The sequence below is a fragment of the Protopterus annectens genome, chromosome 13.part0, assembly GCF_019279795.1.
Source record: "Protopterus annectens isolate FY-2018-M chromosome 13.part0, PAN1.0, whole genome shotgun sequence".
Classification (NCBI taxonomy): Eukaryota; Metazoa; Chordata; order Ceratodontiformes; family Protopteridae; genus Protopterus; species Protopterus annectens.
In genome coordinates, this window is record NC_056747.1 from 696,367,588 (window position 1) to 696,387,571 (window position 19,984).

Consider the following 19,984-nt stretch of genomic DNA (forward strand, 5'->3'; position numbering starts at 1 on the left):
TTGTATATGTATATGCATATATGTAGCAGGGGGTGTGGGGTTGTGCTTCTCCCCTGCAAAAACACTGGTTTAGTGTTGTGTTTTGATCTTGTGTTAATCAATGTTTTTGTCATTTGACCATCTGTGATCAATAAAGTACAATTTGACATATTTTACATATCAGTGAATAGTTACGCTCCCATATCTACCTGTATATCTATATCTATCTATCTATATATATATATATATATATATATATATATATATATATATATATATATATATATACACACACACACATATAGGTCCCCCTTGTTTTGCTGAATACTGTTTCTTCAACAAACGCAGGGTGGGGGGGGGGTTAATGTTGATGGCACAGAAGGCCAATTGGTGGAAATGTTGATGGTGTGCGATGTCGAGACAGGTAAGTGGGGTTGGACGGTTGAGAGTGTTTGTGCATGTGCAAATGAGTTAGGGTTAGGGTCAGGATGAGTGAAGGATAGGTGTTGTATGTTTGTGTCTGCCCCTTCCCTCAACCCTAACCCTACACCTTACCTTCATAAACAATTTCCCGTAACACTGCCACTATTGAAGCAAACTTGAGGCTAGTGTTATCGGGGGGGGGGGGGGGTTCAGTGTTAATAACCGGAAAGGAAATAATTTTCCTTTCTCAATATTATTTAATTTGATATTTTTCATTTTCAGTATTCTGTATGTTCAAACTTTTTGTTGATGATTTCTGTTCAACATTAAATTAGTTTGATCATGCGCAACAGAACCATGTGTGTGTATGTACAAATAATGGGAGTGTTGGGGCCCTGCAAGAACACTTTCTCCTCTGATTCTTCACTCCTGAATGCTGTTCAGAGTCTGGAGCTTTTGATCCCATGTGATCATTACTGAGTAAGGTTCTAGAATAACAACATTGTTCCTGAATGATTATTTGATTAGGATGTATTAGAACAGGATGTCATTATGTCTCATTGCTTGCTGAACATAAGCTCTGCCAGGGCCCAACCTGACCATTTGTTGCCAATGCATATGAGCCAATCATGGGAGACCATGATCCAGGAAGCTATCAAGGTTTTCTGCTCCATATGCTCCTCATCCATGGCAGCCTAAGTAAATGGAAGTCAAATAGTGCAGGTATCTTAGTGTGGAACTTCTTCACATGCCCAATGTCTAATACAGCAGGAACACATTACTTGGTGGGTGCTCATATGTTTCAGTTTATGCTGCACCTGTGGGCAACAGGCCTCTCTGCTGGGTATCACTGTTGCAGAGGGTCAAACTGCCATCCCTCCCACCAGGATGGATGAGTTGGCATTTGATGAATGACAGCAAGATTTCAAGTTATTTAGTTAAGAACAGGAAGAGAAAAAAGTGTGAACTAATGCAACATACTGATAGAAATGAGAGCTTTAGATGTGACATTATGGGGAAAAAAAAGAGGGCATGCAAGGCAGGCTTTATGCACTAGCAAGAAAGATGGTAAAACATAAAGACGAGAAGGAAAATAAGAGAACAAACGTATCACAAGGAATAATTCAGACACTGACTGAACAGCTAAGTATGGAGAAGTACCTCTCTCACATTCCTCAGCATATATGTTTCAAACAAAGCTAACAAATAGCAGTTATAAGAAATACAAGACCTCTCCACAGGTGCCATCTTACTAACTGGTGATTACTTTGTTCTGGTATCAAAGGAACTGATTCCCATTTTCTGTTACTGTGGCAATTTATATAGATAAGCAAAACTGTTGTCTAGGCCAAAATGTGCAACATGAGAGAATGACTAATCTAAATACTGAGAAAGAATAGGAATATTCAATTATTTTATATATTGGAATGAATAATCTCAAGCACCATGCTTGTTTACAAATGGAAAAAGAAATTGCTGAGGTTTCACAGATAGCAAAATCAATGGATGTGTAGATGTATTTTTCCAGTATTTTATGTAGGTGGGGCAGGTTTTGTCAGTGTAATAAAGGACAGATATGTTCAGTGGTTATAGCTCCAAAACAGTAACCATTTGAAATGTCGGGACCTGCTAGAATGAGTCTTGAAACATGGAGACTGAACGGCTAAAAGATCAGACTTGTATATACCAAGACTTGAGATGCCATTTCTTAGAATATTCTCTTTTCTCCGAGGTATGGCTATCTCGGAGTTGGTATATATAAGTTCAGGGGTTGTTGGGGTGCCTGCAAAAATAAGTTTAAAGGAGAAAAGTGATTTTTGAGATTTGCTCATCTCTGAATTTTTGGTCTTTTTTCTTCCCCGGATTTTCAGCACTCAGCACTTTGAGTGCCAACATTTCAGTAGGGAGCCCTTGAAAATATGTAGGTTCAGTGGAATAGTTTCTTGACAACATAGCATGACTCAATAACAGACAGTGTAACATGTCTATTGATCGTCTGAATTTGTGACTAGACATGTAAACACTGTTTGCTCATGGCTTTTGCAAGGTGGTAAATTCTGCCCCGTTGTTTTTTTTATTTATTTATTTTTTATGACACCGGACATAGTAGCACAGGAGAAAGAACTTAAATGGCATTTTTTTCAGTGTGTTGCTAAGAGTCTGAATAATAAAATCTCCTTTTAGAATAATGATTTAAGGGGCCATGCTAGTAATCTGGTTACAGTAACAGAGATATAGGGGAAGATGATGGCTGTTCTTTAAGATTTCTAAGTCAATGCTTCAGTACCTTATAGCTTTAATACTAGAAAGGGGTAAAAGGAGGTTAGGGGAAATGATCATCTTTATGCAGGACAACACTCTAATGAAAGATGTTAATTTATTTGAAAATAGGAACAGAATTAATGAATGTGTTGCTGTAATATTAAACCCAGGTGAGGTAGATGTTGAACTAATAGTTATGTACAGAACATTTGACAACACTCTTAATGACCTTGCAAGGCTTCCTGATTTTTTTTTATTAGATTGTTGATAACATATCTTTGGAGGGCGGCTAATTTAATTGGATTATACCATATGGGGCAATATATTTCTATCAACCAGCTTAGAAGACAATTTACTAGATATCTGAGGATAAACACTTTGAACAGACTGCTGAAATGCTTACCAGGGGGATAAACTCCCTGCATGTCATATGTTAGCAAGGCTAATTTTGTTGTAAATTATAAGACACCTTGCCCAATAATCATGACAAAAGTGAAATATATAAAGCAGCAACTGTCTCAAAGGTTTTCTACTACAACTACACCTTACACAAGTTACTGAGTAGTGAATACTTACACAGCTGCTGCCTGATATATTTAATCAACATCCGAGTTAAAAAAGAATCTGTTATGGCACAACAGCTGCCTAAATGGTGGGAAATTTCAAGATAACAGTGCACAACTAATATAAAACTAACTCAAGAGTTACAGTTGGAAAGATACAAGACAAGCTGACTCTTTACTTGGAACAGCATTTTAATCTCACTCCTTAAACAAATTGTATTGATTTACCTACAGTTGGTCAACTAACATGAATGCAGACATCCTGAAGGTAAACCACTCTATGCCAAAAATAGAAAAGTTGACTTCTTAGTACACATGAATCAAGGAAGTACCTTGGTGCATGCAACTTTAAAACACTTTTTTGCTGAGGGCAAGCCCCCCTGCACCCCCCTCCCAATTATATATACTAAGTTCGAGATTGCACAATCCCTGTGTAAATGGAATATTCCCCTACTTGGGGACTGTCAATCTTACACACCCATTGACATCTGTATAGTCGACCAAATGCAGTTGATTTAACAGATGATGACCAACGTTTCCTGGAGTTCATTAATTCCAATACCCTGGACCAGCTCGTTCTTACTCCCACTAGAGGTAGCAACATCCTTGACCTGGTCATTACTAACATGGGCGACAGTTGCTCTACACCAATAGTCAGCTCCTCCCTGGTTAGATCCGACCACAAACTAATCACCTTGGAAATCCACATCCCTCCCACCCCCAGCAAAGGTAACCACCATGAAAAACTTCTCCAAAGCTAACTTTGGGATCTTAAAAACAGAGGTGCCTAATTTCACGGCACCCATGCAAATGGAGAATAGTTGTGTGACTGCAGAATCATACACCAATGCACTGTACGAACACGTACACAAATGCATGGATCTTGCCATACTCAATAGAACCAAGACACTCTCCTCCAAGAAAAGGAAGCCAATCTGGTGGTCCCCTGCCATAAACAAACTCTACAACAGAAGGAGGAAAGTGATGCGGAATAAGGTGAAGTCCCAAGACTGGAAAAACTCCCTTAACTGCCTCAACAAAAATTTGAGATCCCTCATTAAATCCTCTAAAGCTAGGTATGAAAACAGAATTGCAGCAGATAGTAAAGGCAACCACGAGGCCTTCTATAGTTATGTAAAGAATCTCCACGGCAATACCCAGATTTGCTCTGAGCTACTGCACAATGGTACTTCCTATACCAAGCCAACAGATATTGCCAGTATACTGTCTGACAGATTCAGTGCCAACTTTACCCTCCTCTCCCCCTCAAAGGACCGATATTACTGCTGCACAGGTTAAAACGGCACAGTCCAAGGCCAAGAATACAGCTTCTATGGGACCCGACAACATCCCTGGTTGTGTTCTACATGAACTACAGAGTAAACTGACACCTCACCTGTGTGCTCTGTTCAATCACAGCCTCACCTCAGGCTTTGTCCCTGCTGAATGGTGCACTGCTACATTTATCCCTCTCCACAAAGGAGGAGCGACTACAGACCCTGGGAACTACTGCCCTATTCACCTGACGAGTCTGATATGCAAAGCTATAGAACGCATCATCATGGACCTAATAAAAAAGGATATAGGGAATCTCCAAACTCTGGATTCCACACAGTTTGGTTTTGTTAAGGGTAGATCATGCCTGCTCAACTTGGATGACTTCAGTCAGTCACCAGAGCTGTGGATGAAGGCAAGGTGGTTCATACAGCCTAACTTGATCTGGCCAAGGCTTTTGATACCATTCCCCATTCAGGAATCATAGAAGAACTCACTAAGCTTGGCATCAACCCCTATATCACTAGGTGGGTTGCAAACTGGCTCACAGAAAGAACCCACAGTGTGAAAGTAGCTGACTCCAAGTCAGACTGCCGTTTAGTCATGAATGGAGTCCTACAGGGTTCGGTCCTGCGTCCTCTCCTGTTTGGTATCTACTTCTCTGAAGTCCAGGCCAACACGAAGGGACTCTGGCTGACAAATTTCACAGACAATTGCAAGTTGGGAGCTATTATTAACTCCCCAAGTGATGTTGACATCCTACAGAATGGCCTCACTGTGACCAAAGACTGGTGTCAGAACCATGGCCTTAAGCTCAATGCCAAAAAATGTGTCATCATCCCCTTTGGGAAAAACTCGGTTCCCATGAATTACCACGTTGATGGTAGTCCACTGAACACAGAAGACGTTATAAGAGATCTGGGAACACAGGTTGACAGCAACTTCTCTTTTGATCACCACATTGCCACTGTGGTCAAAAAGTCCTTCTATGTGGCACATCTCATTACTAAGGGTTTTGCATCCAGGAAGAAAGAGGTTACTGTCTTCTTCTACTCTTCCCTCATTAGGCCAATCATCGAGTACGATGCCCCATTTGGTATGTACCTCACTAGACACCTGCAACAACTGGAGAGGTCGCAAAAGTACCTCACAAAGAGGGTCCTAGGCCTTAAACACTTGTCCTATATGGACAGACTCAAAAAACTCCAACTATTCTCTCATATCGCCTACTTAGAAGAGATCTCTGCTTGACTTACAAAGCCATGTCTGACCCAGCTCTATTAGAAATGCTACATCTAAAGAAATCCCAATCCCTCAGCACCACACGCTCCAGAGACCTCAACCTCATTACCACAATTAACATAACATGCTTTAGGGACAGGTTCATAACCCAGAGACTGCCCATGGCATGGAACAGACTTCCCATACATGTCAAGCAGAGCACCTCGCTAACCTCTTCAAGAAAAATCTTGATGAGTGGATGGGAAACTGAAAATTCACCCCGGGGATAACACCAGTGGCTCTACTTGACAGAAGTAATGGGAACTAAGGTTGGGTGGCACTATGCCAGGGTAATCCTATGGCTAGGCTTGTAAAGGCCCCAGGGTCATTAGCCTAGTACACACCTATGAACCAAACTTCCTGTCGATCAAACCAACAGTACCCACTGTATTCTACTGGTAATTACTTATTTTGTTTACCAGACTGTATTCCAAGTCACCTCTTTGTTTTTCTTTTTCTCAATGCATGCCTATTCTTTCACTGACATTTGTTAGCTTACATTTTGCAACTAGAGTCAGACTGTGGTGAATTGATCCAATCCAACTTCAGTAAAGGACATGACTGCCCTGGAAAAAAAGGGTGGGTGATCAACAAAGTTATGCTCTTTTCTGATTAACATAAGCAATACAGATTTATGGGGGAGTAAATGATATTTTGATTCAGTCTAAGAGCATTTTCTTACTTTTTTCTTAGTTTTAAGACTTTTTTTCTTTGTAAACACATTATATATGTGTGTGTGTGTGTGTGTGTGTGTGTATCTTCCTAAACTTGTGCATTTGTATAATGTAACTTTTCTTCAACACAGAGTGGGTACTTAGTAATATGAAAAGCTTAGAGCACGTGTTTATTTGGAATTTGTATCTTTCTTTCATTTTATATATCCCTAACATACCAGCTCAGTGACTCCACCACATTTACACAGTTGGTCCATTTGTTTTCCATGGGTGGACAGACAGGCATCCCCATGGCTAGGTGAGAGTTCTACATTCTGTTTGTTCCTGTCTGGTGTATTTCAGCAGCCTATTTATTTTCCCTATGGTGAAGGTCAGGTGGTAAGAAGCAGCCCAGTTTCCTTGTCTGGTGGGGGTGACCTATCCTCCCATTAGGAGCCCCACCTATGCCTTTGTGACGTTCACAGCCTCAAGACATCATGGAGTTGGTCAGAGAATTTAATAGGGAATTAGGATTAATACATGACCCTATGAAATCAGTGGTGGTGCTAATGAGAGGATGAATGAAAGGCCTGCTGGTGGTAGGTGTAACAGTGAGATACCTGGGGTAAAGATTAACCCAACAGTAAACGAGATGACAGCAGATAATGAGCAAGGAATTGTAGAAATGTTTATGCAACGTTAGGCAAATGGAGTAGGAGGCTGAATCTGTTACCTGGTAGGAGAGAAGCAGCAAGAGAAGCAGCAAGAGCAGTGCTATATAATCAGACATATCCCAATATGAGCGAAGGATAAAACAGAGAAAGACAGGCAAACTATTTGTGACAAATTAGTATGGAGGGAATGCATGATGATAATAGGTTTGGAAAGGCTTAGTGAAAGAGAAGACAGGTATTTATTCATTTATTTTCCTTTGCTTACCAGGAAAGTCCAAATGGGCAATAAGTTACCCTTTTTCAGCAGACATCCATGGAGAAAACCTCCAGTACAACAATAATAATAATTATAGCAAAAAGAAACAAAATGTTTGAGCACAATACGTTCTGAAGTATAGACATATATACTATAATAGTTAAGCTCTTACAGCAATAACAAAGAAATAAAAACAGGTACATTATGCAACAAAAAGCTTTTTGCTATGGTTTGTATGTACAAAGAGATGAAGAATGCCCGATCTAAGAAGATATGTGGTGGTAGCTGATATGGTGCTATATGAGAGACAGCTGGGGGATCTGTGTTAGAAGGAATGGAATAAAAGGAGATGTAGAGGGGATGGAACTCTTTCATTTATAAAGTTTAAGAGATACAAGAACATAAAGGAGAAGAGGAAGGGGTCCGGAGGATTTTAGAGGTGGGTTGCACTTACCTAGATAGGAGAATGGAAAGGAAAGAAGCAGAAAACTGATAAGCAGGATCTGGGAAACAAAGAGAACAAGAAGAAGAAGAAATGAAAATGACTATTTAGGGAATTGTATTCACAATACAAAATAGTACATGGAAACTGGTTACAGTGTGAGACTAGCAAGGAACTAGTAAAAGGTAAGGTGACGGGGCAGCATACGACAGGGAAAGTGAAGATAAGTGAGTGACGAAACAGGGGAAGGGGATTCTGAAGAGTGAGCACACTATAAAGATTTTGTAGAAAATGAGAAACATGGGATTGTGGAAGATGGAGATGTGGTTAGACAGGGTTTGTGAAAAAGATTGGATGTGGGAGGAAGTGTGACAAATATGCAAGGGCTCAACAACAGTTTGAGCAGTTTAGAATTAGTATATGTAACTACTCCATAGTGAATTAAAACCCCACTTAAACTGTGGACATATAAAATGAAGAAAGAAAGTAACCACTGGAGGTATGAAGTGTGAGGGAAGCAAACTATCTTTACATGTGGTGATCATGTAAAGAAACCTAGAGGCTATCTGAAAAAGCAGAGGGGATTCTATAAGAAAATATAAACCACATGGGAATTCTGTGTCATGGATATGACTAAGGAAATAAGGCTATGAACAATTATAAAGAGGATGGGTTTAATGCTTAATGCAGGGTATGCAAAAAAAATAAAACCATGCAAAACTGGAAGGAGTGCAGATCTGAAACAGAAAGTGGAAGGGAAACTTTACACAGGTTCAATAACTTGCAGAAGGAACATGGAGTGGGACAATAAAAGTCAACAAGAGTGTGGGTTGTGAAAGGATTGATGGGTTTGATATTGTGAAAGGAATGGGTATTAAGTAATGACTTGAGAAAGGATATGGAGGTATTGGGTACATGGTAACACAAAGAAGTTATACAGTTATAAAGATAGGGTGATGGCAGGGTATAGGCAACTGCACAGATGGTAAACTGGAAAATGTATAGAAGTAAAATCATTCTGAGTATAATACAGAGACACTGGAAGTAGTGTAGAAATGTGGACAACAGTGTGATACTGTAATACAGTAAGACTGAACTACATTATAAATGCGCTAACTTGGAATAGCTATACAATGCTTGACAAACTAAGCAAATAGAAGAGAAGAAAATGACACTTAGGTTGGAGAATAAACTGGGCTCATAACTTAAAAACAGTTTACAAACTGCAGAGTGTAAAACTAAAAAAGAATCAGGATTAGAAAGGTCACTGAAAGTGGAGACAAAGGATCTATGGTCTAAAAGGGCAGTGGGACTGTCCATGGTCAAGAAGTTTTGTCAGGTGATCTGGAAGGTTTGGTTTAACAGTATTTTAAGAGGAGGAGGAGAAGTATCAGCATTGCGGATGAAAGAGGTGGCAACGGTATTACCTAAAGAGGCTAAAGATTCATAGAATCCAGCTTCATACAGGCCCATTTCAATACTAAACCATGATTATAAAGTGTTTATGTCAATAATGGCTAAAAGAATGGCAAAAAGTTATACCAAAATTGATAGATATGGATCAGTATGGTTTTGTGGAGGAGAAGCAAACATTTGACAATTTAACAGAACACTGATGATCCAGAAGGAAGCAGAATGTAAGAAAATGCCATTGTTATTGGTGGGTCTTGATGCAGAGAAAGCACTTGACAGAGCAGGGTAATGGAAGCATTTGCTTTCCCTGATACAATTATAAGGTTGGTTAAGAGTATATATGAGGGATCGGAGATGGAAATTAAAGTAGGTGGGGGTCCTCTGTGATAATTTATGCCCGAGTTGAGGAACCAGGCAGGGTTGTCCTCTTTCCCCTTTGCTGTTTGCATTATTTTTAAAACCACTGGCAAAGAAAAGAAGAGATTCAGAAATTCATGGATATAATTGGTATGATAGTCAGGAAAATATGGCTCTGTTTGCAGATGATATTATTTTATACATGACAAAACCAGAAAGGGACATTACAGTGTTATGGAATATTTTAAGACGGTTTCAAATCATCTTGGGATACAAAATTTATGAAGCTAAAACAAAGGCAATAGCTGTAAACTATGTACCCACACACGGATTCATAGGTTCATAGGTTGGTACTAGGCTATCGGCCCTAGGGCCTATGCAAGCCTAGCCATAACAATTCCCTGGATATTTCTTCCCACAATATTTACTTCTCTGGACCCCTGTCTAGCAGGGCAACTGACATGATCCCCGGGGTGAATTTCCTATCTCCCATCCAATCATCAAGGTTCCTTTTGAAGAGGGCCAATGAGGCGCTCTGCTTGACATGTATGGGCAGTCTATTCCAGAGTATGGGGAGTCTCTGGGTCAGGAACCTATCCCTCTAGCATGTTTTGTTCATTGTGATGATAAGGAAGGTTTAGATCCCTGGAGCGTGTGGCTCTGAGGGATTGGGATTTCCTTAAGTGGAGCATGTCCAACAGCTCAAGGTTTGACATGGCCTTGTATGTTAAGCAGAGATCACCTCTGAGTAGACGATATGCCACAGAGTATAGCTGGGGTTTTTTTAGATGGTCAGCATATGGCATCTGCTTTAGGCCTGTGATTCTTTTAGTGAAGTATTTCTGTGGCCTTTCCAGCTGTTGCAGATTTCTTGTGAGGTACATACCAAACGGGGCATTATACTCTATAATGGTTCTAATGAGGGATGAGTACAGTGGGACAATGACCTCCTTTTTTCTGGATGAAAAGCCCTTAGTGATGAGGTGTGCCACATAGAAGGATTTCCTGACTGTTGTGGTGATGTGGTTATCGAAAGTGAGACCACTGTCCACCTGTGTCTCTAAGTCTCTCGTGACACTTTCGATGTTTAGTGTCCTGCCACCTATGTAGTAATTCATGGCTACATGTTTTTTTCCAAAGGGGATAACTATACATTTCTTGGCATTAAGCTTGAGCCCATGGCTCTGGCACCAGGCATCTGTTTCTGTAAGGCCCTTTTGTGGAATATCCACATCATTTGGGGATTCAATAATGGCTCCCAGTTTGCAGTCATCTGCAAACTTTGTTAGCCAGAGTCCCTTAGTGTTGGCCTGTACTTCAGAGAAGTAGATGCCAAACAAGAGTGGTCCCAGGACTGAACCCTGAGGTACTCCACTTGTCACTTGTCTGGAGCTGGATTTGGAGTCGGCTACTTTTACAGTCTGGGTTCTGTCAGTAAGCCAGTTGGCAACCCATTGAGTGACATAGGGATTTATGCTCAGTTTAGTAAGTTTATCTATGATTCCAGAGTGGGGGATGGTGTCGAAGGTCTTGGGTAGGTCCAGATAGGCTGTGTGGACTGCCTTACCCTCGCCCACAGCTCTGGAGACTGATTCGAAAAAGTCAATCAGATTCAGGTGGCAAGACTGGCCCTTCATAAACCCAAACTGGGTGGGGTCCAATGTTTGAAGGTTGCCAATGTCTTTGTTTATAAGTTCCATGATAATATGTTCCATGCCCTTGCAGATCAGGCTTGTCAGACTGATGGGACGGTAGTTCCCGGGATCCAAGGCAGATCCCCCCTTGTGGAGTGGGATAACTGTAGCTGTGCGCCACTCAGTGGGCACGAAGCCTGAGGTGAGGCTATGATTAAACATGACACTTAGGTGAGGTGGATTGGTCCAACAATATCCATATTTATGGGGACATGATAAAATGAATTATTTACGAGTATGGATTAGAAATGACTCTGTTGTGGCAGCTAAGGATATGTGGGAAAAGACTAAATAGATGATAATACAAAAACTGAGAAACTGGAAGCTTTGTTATATGGATATGTTTTTAGTCCCTTTGGTCAGACAATGGGGGGTTATATGTGTATTTCCTAAATATGCATCAAAGTCTAGATGATTTATGATTTTTGCCTGGAAGTGTTAATATAAGTATTTTTATACCTTAAGTAGACTCCAAAGAATATTTCCTCAAATGGATAACAAATGTTGGAGGCGTGACGGGCAAAAAAGAGGTGGCTGGGAACATATTTTTTGTGAGTGCAGTGAACTGGCAGACTTTAGGGATTCCCTGCAGACTGCTGTGTTGGAGATGCTGGGTGAGCGGATTGCATTGACTGGGGAGATGGGTTTTTTTAGCTGCGATACAGAACTGGAATTGCCTAGACATAGTAAAGCCTTGCCGAGTCTAATTATGGTGGCTGTCAAAAAAGCAATTACTAGAAAATGGAAATCAAAGTCTAGACCAACTTTAGTAGAAGTAGTGAATATAGTAACAGAGATAAACCAACTAGAATTGGGATCTTTAGAAAAGGGAAGGAGCAAACCGCATTGGAAAAATGAGACTTGTGAAAACAATATATGCAGTGAAGGAATGAGGTTTAAGATAAGAGGCAGGATTTGAATGAGCCATATAATGTTTAACTGACAATGACTGGATAGATTGTAAGTGATGTATAATGTTTGCAACTACAGTTGTTTATATGGTGTGTGTGATGTATAATGTTTGCAACTAAAATGGTGTCAATGTTGTTTGTTTTTCATTTATATAAATGTAAGATTTTCTATTTCATATGTGATAATTTAATAAAGATGTTTATTGGGGGAAAAAAGAAGCTTTGTCAGGTGGTAGAGGAAACCAGTGAAGAGGTAGAAGTAAGGGTAGGTAGTAGTATGATAAAAACTTAAAGAAATAGATGATGAGGAAGTAAAGGTGGAACAGATGGGAATTACAAATGGATATAAAGGTGGAACAGATGGGAATTACAAATGGATATAAAGGTGGAACAGATGGGAATTATGAATGAATATAAAGGTAGAACAGATGGGAATAATGAATGGATATAAAGGTGGAACAGATGGGAATTATGAATGAATATAAAGGTAGAATAGATGGGAATAATGAATGGATATAAAGGTGGAACAGATGGGAATTACGAATGGATATAAAGGTGGAACAGATGGGAATTACGAATGGATATAAAGGTGGAACAGATGGGAATTACAAATGGATATAAAGGTGGAACAGATGGGAATTATGAATGAATATAAAGGTAGAACAGATGGGAATTGTGAATGGATATAAAGGTGGAACAGATGGGAATTACGAATGGATATAAAGGTGGAACATATGGGAATTACGAATGGATATAAAGGTGGAACAGATGGGAATTAATGGATATAAAGGTAGAACAGATGGGAATTATGAATGGATATAAAGGTGGAACAGATGGGAATTACAAATGGATATAAAGGTGGAACAGATGGGAATTATGAATGGATATAAAGGTGGAACAGATGGGAATTACGAATGGATATAATACAAAAAAGGGAGAAGGGTCGGGAAGAGAAGTGAATGGTAGAAGTTATATGGGGAACAAGAATAGTTGAAAGTTATAAGGGGGGAATGCAAGCAATGTAAGCCATAGGAGAAAGGTCATACAGCTACAAATGTTGTGAAAGGATTATTTCCCGTTTTCAGTGTGTCATACAGTATGTGGAAAGGTTCTATTATTCCACAGTGACAGTGCCATATGGTTTCTAACTTGTCTGCTAGCCATTGTTGAACAAACTTGTAGTTTGTTGAGATTTGAAAATCATTTTGCAAAAAGTTCCTCATTTCCAAGATGTAAATCCAGTACACAGCACCACCATGTTTACTGTGAAGTGTGAGTATACTGAATAGGTTACCTGTAGATGAGTACAGTGCTCTGGATGGCTTATACCATCTTATGGTCTGGCTGTGGCTGGGTAGTTCTTTGTGTATATAGCTCTGCAAGCAAGCAGAATATGTGCAGTGCTGGCTTTGAAGTACAACTGAGCTGAGTGCTGCTTTTAAGTTAATGTCATTCAGTGACTATAATATAACTAAAGCTCATATAAGAAGCAGAGCTGCAGTTACTCCCATCTAAATTGTTACAGTGATATAAGCTTTTCACATGGAGGGTGTCCCAGCATCTGATTAACAGAAGATGTACATGTCTTGCAATCTGCTCTGGTAGAGTTTTTAGTCAAATCTAGAATAGAAGCTGCTGTTAAAAGGTGATAATTAAGAGGGCATATAAAATATTGCATGATAACTATATTAATCAATCAGAGGAGGTTAGAAAAGATTAGGATGAGAGAGCCTGGAAAATAAATTTACAAGGGAACAATGGGAGGACATATGTTTGGTTCCCAAGTATGCAACAAAGTCCAGAAGGTTTAGGATTTTTGCTTGGAACTGTTTGCACTGGTATTGTATACCCCTAATCAGACTTCAAAGAATTTTTTCTCGAGTTAGATAGCAAATGTTGGAGCTGTGATGTGGAAGAAAGAGGTAAATGGGAACATGTTTTTTGGGAGTGCAATGAGTTGGCTGATTTTACTCTGTCAGAAATATTGAGGGAGCAAATGGCAGTAACTTAGGAAATTATTGCTTTGAGTTGGTAAACGGATCTGAATTGTTGAGATGTAGTAAGACCTTATTAAGCTTAATTCTATTGGCTGCCAGAAAAGTAACTACTAGAAAATGGAAATCAAAATCTAAACCAACTGTATTTGAAGTACTGAATATCTTTAAGAGAGATAAAAGAACTGGAAGAGGGATCTTTAGAAAAGGGAAAGAGCAAATTACATAGAATTAAACAGAAATTGTGGGAACAATACATGCAGAATAATGTTTAGGAGGAGTGGGATTTAAGGGAAGTCCAGGATTGTGTGATTTATGTAGTGCTGGACTGAATGAAAAATGCAATGTATAATGTGTGTAAATGTAAAAATAATGTTAATATGGTTTGTTTTCTTTTCTGTTAATGTATGTGTGTCTATATCTTAAGTGATAATTTAATGAAGGTGTTTAAAATGTATGTAGATATGTTGCAGTGTTTGAGAAATGTTAATTAACTTTCACTATGCCTGGATATTTGTCATCTTCAGCTATTTCAGATGGTATTCCATCTTTGATGTGGTGTGGAGCTGTAGAGCAGGAAATGAGTCAGTTTTGTGCAAAGTGAATAGCCTGGCTAGTTTTGGAGGAGTTCAATATTATTCCACAATGTGACATGTTCTCCATTAAATGACTGTAATATAAGCTGTGCATACGTTATGTTATAATCATCATATAAGAACATTGTCCCATGTATACACTGTATTAGGTTAGCTGTTTTGCAGTGTTTACACAGAGCAGAGACTGACTCATGTGAAACAACTGCTTTAGACTGCATAGGGTCCTAATAAATTTGGTTTGGTTTGCGCAACTTAACAGGTAACTGCAAGACCAGTGATAGTTTTATGATTCAGAAGTGTTAATGAACAACTTTTTACAGGCAGAGCATGATCTATTTCCTCAAACAGCCTAGATAGTCAGGTTATAGTAAGCAAATGATCTGGTCTTTTTTGTCAAGATTTTGTAGGCTGTTAGTATGGGAACGTGATGCTGCATCAGCCCTCTGCGCAGGTCTGAAGCCATGTGGGGTATGAGACTGACTAGTCTCATAAATGATACAGATGACAAGGTGTTTGCACACAAACTGTTCTTTCACTATTGTCATGGTCATTCACCCTCCCTTTAAAGCTCATTGGTGGTATACTTCCCTCTAAACACAATATGTTCTCTCTGGTTCTCTCAGGACCATGCCTGTTGTGGTTCAACTGATTGTGGCAAGTTTTAGAAAGTTGATTTCCAGGTTTCATCTTATGCAATATGCATGGAGTTTGGTTTCCTGTGTCTGTACAATGAATAAATAAAGCACTGGATGTGATTCTTTGGAAATTAAGGAGTTTTATGGTAGTTACCACATCACACTTAAATCACAAACTATAATTAGACATAAACAAAGTGATACTGTGATACATGAGCCCCCCCCAACCAAGTATTGTCCCAGTACTTAAATGCTGCATCTGGGGCTCATCAAGATGATGTGATCTGAAAGCCATCTTCAAAAATCACTACTCTTCCATATACAACCTTAGTAATCATACTATGGAGGGGTGAATGGTATGTACATACAGACTTCGACTCATACTGTACTGAACATAGTCACTTTGTTACTTCACAGCCATTTGTACTTACTGTTACTTTGGTTGCTGGTCCCAGTTGTTGTTGGCTGTGTAGAGACGTACTTTCCTGTAGCATTGACAAGCATTGAGTTTACCATTGTATTTCACAATAGCAGTGCTGTGTTTTCACACAGACTCATTCACTGGTAACCCAAGTTAGGTGATTCATTCCAGCCTAAACAGAAATAAAAAGGAACATTGAATCTTAACCACATTGTTTGGTAAATTATTACTTTTCTCAGCCCTTGAAATGTTTTACTGCTGGATTAATGTATTAAATAATGTTATATACCCAGTTTTCTTCATTAATGTAATTAATCAGGTAAGCAACTATATGCAGTTAGATCTTGAGAGAACTTATGTTTCATAAAAGATTAACACATACATTAGGCTTACCATCCTTATTCACTCCTCTCCCCAGTGTACCCTTATCAGTTCAACATAACTTTCATTAATTGCCAATACCTCAGGCTTTACACATCAGATGTCACAGATATGCCACCTCATGATTTTTAACAGAGCTTTGCCCCACCTATTTGCAATGTGTCACTGTATTCAAAGTATTTTTTATAATAAACATTATTAAAAATAATCATCAGTAAATTCAAAAATGAATTAACAAAAAGATAAAAAAATTACAATTTTTGCTACAAAAGATTATGAAAAAATTGAAGTAACTAACTGAAGCATAAAACTGTATCTCATTTTTATTGATATTATTTTTCTGATATTTGTCTACTTGTTATTCAATTACTTGTATGCCTCTTTTTATTGGGATGAATTTTTATCCAGCGGAGGCCTGTGGAAAAAAGCTCCACACAGAAATACTCTGTGATACAGAGGGATAAAGCCCTGACTACAACCCAAATGACCAGAGTCTGAGTAGCTACTCATGTTCTGGAAGAGCTGGGTGGGGGAGAATGGGAGATGAGCAATTCACTGCTCCCCCATCTTGCTGGTAATGGAATGGTGGGTTACTGGTAGACAAATGTTCTCATGCAAGAGGAGGCTTGCGTAATAACTAGGCCTGTAGGGACATGTGTGTGGGAGCATGCATGCACACTGGATGGTACAGGAGATCCCTGTGGTGATTCAGGTTCTCACTTCAGCTACCAGGGACCATGGTTAGGGCCATGAAGAAATGCCTCCATAGCCACCACTCAGCATGTAGTTCCTGGTCTTGGGAAAAAGTCAGACCAGCCCAGACATAGGGCAAGGAATTCCCTTCACCACAGTAGGCAAGCGGAGGGAGGGAGTGGTGGTAGTGATGCAGACCAACTAGCAGCTGCCTGTTTGACTGCCCCTCCAGATGACTGATCTCATGGTAGGAGTTTAATGTTCAGCAGGGGTAGGGGGGGCAGAATTAACTAGAAAAAAAAACTTCACATTCAAGAGAACTCCAAACAGAATACGCAATAAAACAGATTTTTAAGGTCTTTACAATGATGATAAACTTTAACATGCTACATGAAACATATAAAAAGCATATACAGACATAGTATACACATTTACAGGTAACTGATACATATGTGTGCTAAATCAGCAGGAGTTGAATTTCAGTTAGAGTATATTATTGTTAAGAACTATGGCATATGAGAGAGAGAGAGACAGAGAGTTAAGCACTGGCTAGTTGTATAATTTTGTCCTATTGTAGAATTCTGAGCAGATAGCCAGGATTAGAACAGATTAAATTAGATGCACAGCTAAACTGTTGAGTTACTGTTAGTAATAGGAAGCTGAGAACTGACAGTGATAGAACAGTTCTTAATTTCCATGTGTTGTTAATGGAAGGGGTGTAGAAGATAACAGTAAACAGTGCAGGTTGTGAGTATGTTAATATGTAAATAGTGGGATTGTTAATTCTGAATTTACAAATGATTGTTAAAGAAGTATCTTATTAAAAAATAGAAGAGAGAAATGGATCATTGGAGGGCTTAGCTGCTGTTGAGGTGATTTGTGGTAGGGATCATCCAGATGAGAAAGAACATGTGAATCCTTATTTTATTTTAAATGTGACTTCAGGGTAGTTTTTCAGTTCCTGAAATTTGGAGGCATACCTCTCAACTGTCCAGATTTTCACAGAATTTCCAGATTTTTGCCGTTTTTTTTTTTTTTTGGTCTGTTCTTCATAAAATTTGTAGTTTTCTGCCAAATCATTAAGGTTTGAAGTCACTAAATAATATTAAATAATTTCAAACTTTTGAGTTTCAGACATTATATCCTTCAGAAAATGTATTATAATGTAAAATCTGTCATTCTAGCAACTTTCCAAGTTTATAGGAGCAATATTTAAAACCTGTCCCTATTTTGGGTCTATTTTCCCCCATTATTACTGATTTTGTCCAGATTTCTTGCATTGAGAAGTTGAGAGCTATGTTTGGAGGTCTACCTTATTAGAGTAGGATAGAATTTGAGAGTTTAGCTATGTAAAATCAGTAGAGTCACACTAGATTTATAATGTTTGGAGACAGTCTTGGATCTTGTAATTGTATTTCTGAGCTTATTCATTGATGAAACACAACAGGTACAAATAGGAGTGCATCATGCATTATTTCCTAGCACTTTTCTGTGAAACCTCTCAAAGAAAAAAAGGGGTTCAAACTACATAGAAGGTTTGCTGCAGCTGGTACAGAAGTTAGAAGTACTGCCCCACAGAACTTGGCTCCTTAGTTCATTTCTTAGCATGCGTGCCTTTATGTGGAGTCTGCACGTTCTCTCCATGTTCACACAGGTTTTTGCTGAACTCTTCTGTGTCCCACTGCATAGTCCAAACCATGTAATGGAGAAGCTGAACTAGACCTGTGTGTGCATCTGTTTGGGGGTGTGGGTATGAGTGTATGTGCTGTGCAAAGAACTTGCCTTCCTTATGGGTCTGGTTTCCATTTTGTGCCTTTACTTATCAGTATAGTATCTTGACCCTCACAAAACCTAAATGATGAAAGAAGGAATAGAAAATTGATGGAGAGGTTACTGCAGTTGTTTCCTTCTGCCGTTGCATAATGTTTTCATCATCTGTGCTGTGAGATTTGTGGCTAGTACTCACAAAAAATCTCTTACAGAGTTGTGGACACTTGTGTCATTGAGAAAAGAACTGCTGTCAATTGCTTGGTTTAGATGAGAAAGTATCTCTTTGCTTATGCTTTGCAAAAGGCTTACTGTGTCATAACATACTCTGCTGATAGCCCTACAAGTACCAACAAGGTGCCTACTCCTAGATGTTCTGATAGCTGTACAAGTACCAACAAGGTGCTTACTCCTAGATGTGCTGATAGCCGTACAAGTACCAACAAGGTGTCTACTCCTAGATGTGCTGAAAGGCACTGCATACTGAGGAGAGTTATAAGGACTGCTGCTTTTGCTGCATGCATTTGTCTAGGACTGCATTGTGCATGCACACAGCAGAAATGCTGCAGACTCTTTTATCTCCCTAGTAGAGAGGAACTGTTGCAGGAGCTAGCTCTACTTACTGTACCCTGAAATATTTCACCATAAGACTACCTTGGTTCTATGTCTCTCATAGCCTTCAGAAGCTCAAAATAGGCATATGTGCATAGCTGGAGGGTATATCTGCAAACCCTTTTACTTTACTGTCTGTTGCATCCATTTTCTTTAGCTTTACTGGTTTTCCTCTTTTTTTACTTTTCTTTGATCATTTATACATTTAGAAAAGATTTAATCTTCATTTTTAGTAGCAATTTTTGTCCACATCCCCCTAGAGCCATCATGTCTCATCTTCTATTAATCCATTCATTCCTCTTCATCCAGGTACACAAGGACACCAAAAGAGAAAAAGTAACAGCCAGGGAATGTGACCATTATCTGACAGAGGTTTGGACAATTCTGAATGTTTCAAACACCATCCACAATACTGAACTTAGTGCAGGCTATGTGCCAACACTCCCTGCTCCCAGCTGGAATGTTATGCACTTTTTTCATCCTCAACCCTATGATGACAATGTAGCTTCCTCCTAGGGCACATTATTGGTATATACATTCTCTGCAAGAAAGAAAGCCTGCCACTTCATTCATTCCTTGGGGAGGTTATAGCCAGGTGTCAAGAGTGGTTCCATCATCTACTAAGGATGTGGGGCATTTTGCAAGCATACACCCATCTCTCTCCCACTGGTTATTGTGGCTTCAGCAGTAGCTCGCCACTCA

The 19,984-nt window shown here is 39.3% G+C and overlaps 1 protein-coding gene across 1 annotated transcript in view; it reads right to left on the reverse strand.

Moving 5' to 3' along the window:
- Positions 1–16,005, reverse strand: part of LOC122788357 (fibroblast growth factor receptor 3-like) — a 125,878-nt gene extending 109,873 nt beyond the window's left edge. The window contains exon 1 of the mRNA XM_044055433.1: positions 15,840–16,005. Coding sequence (XP_043911368.1) covers positions 15,840–15,924 — 85 coding nt within the window. The 5' untranslated portion in view covers positions 15,925–16,005. The remainder of the gene's footprint in view (positions 1–15,839) is intronic.
- Positions 16,006–19,984: the final 3,979 nt, after the last annotated feature.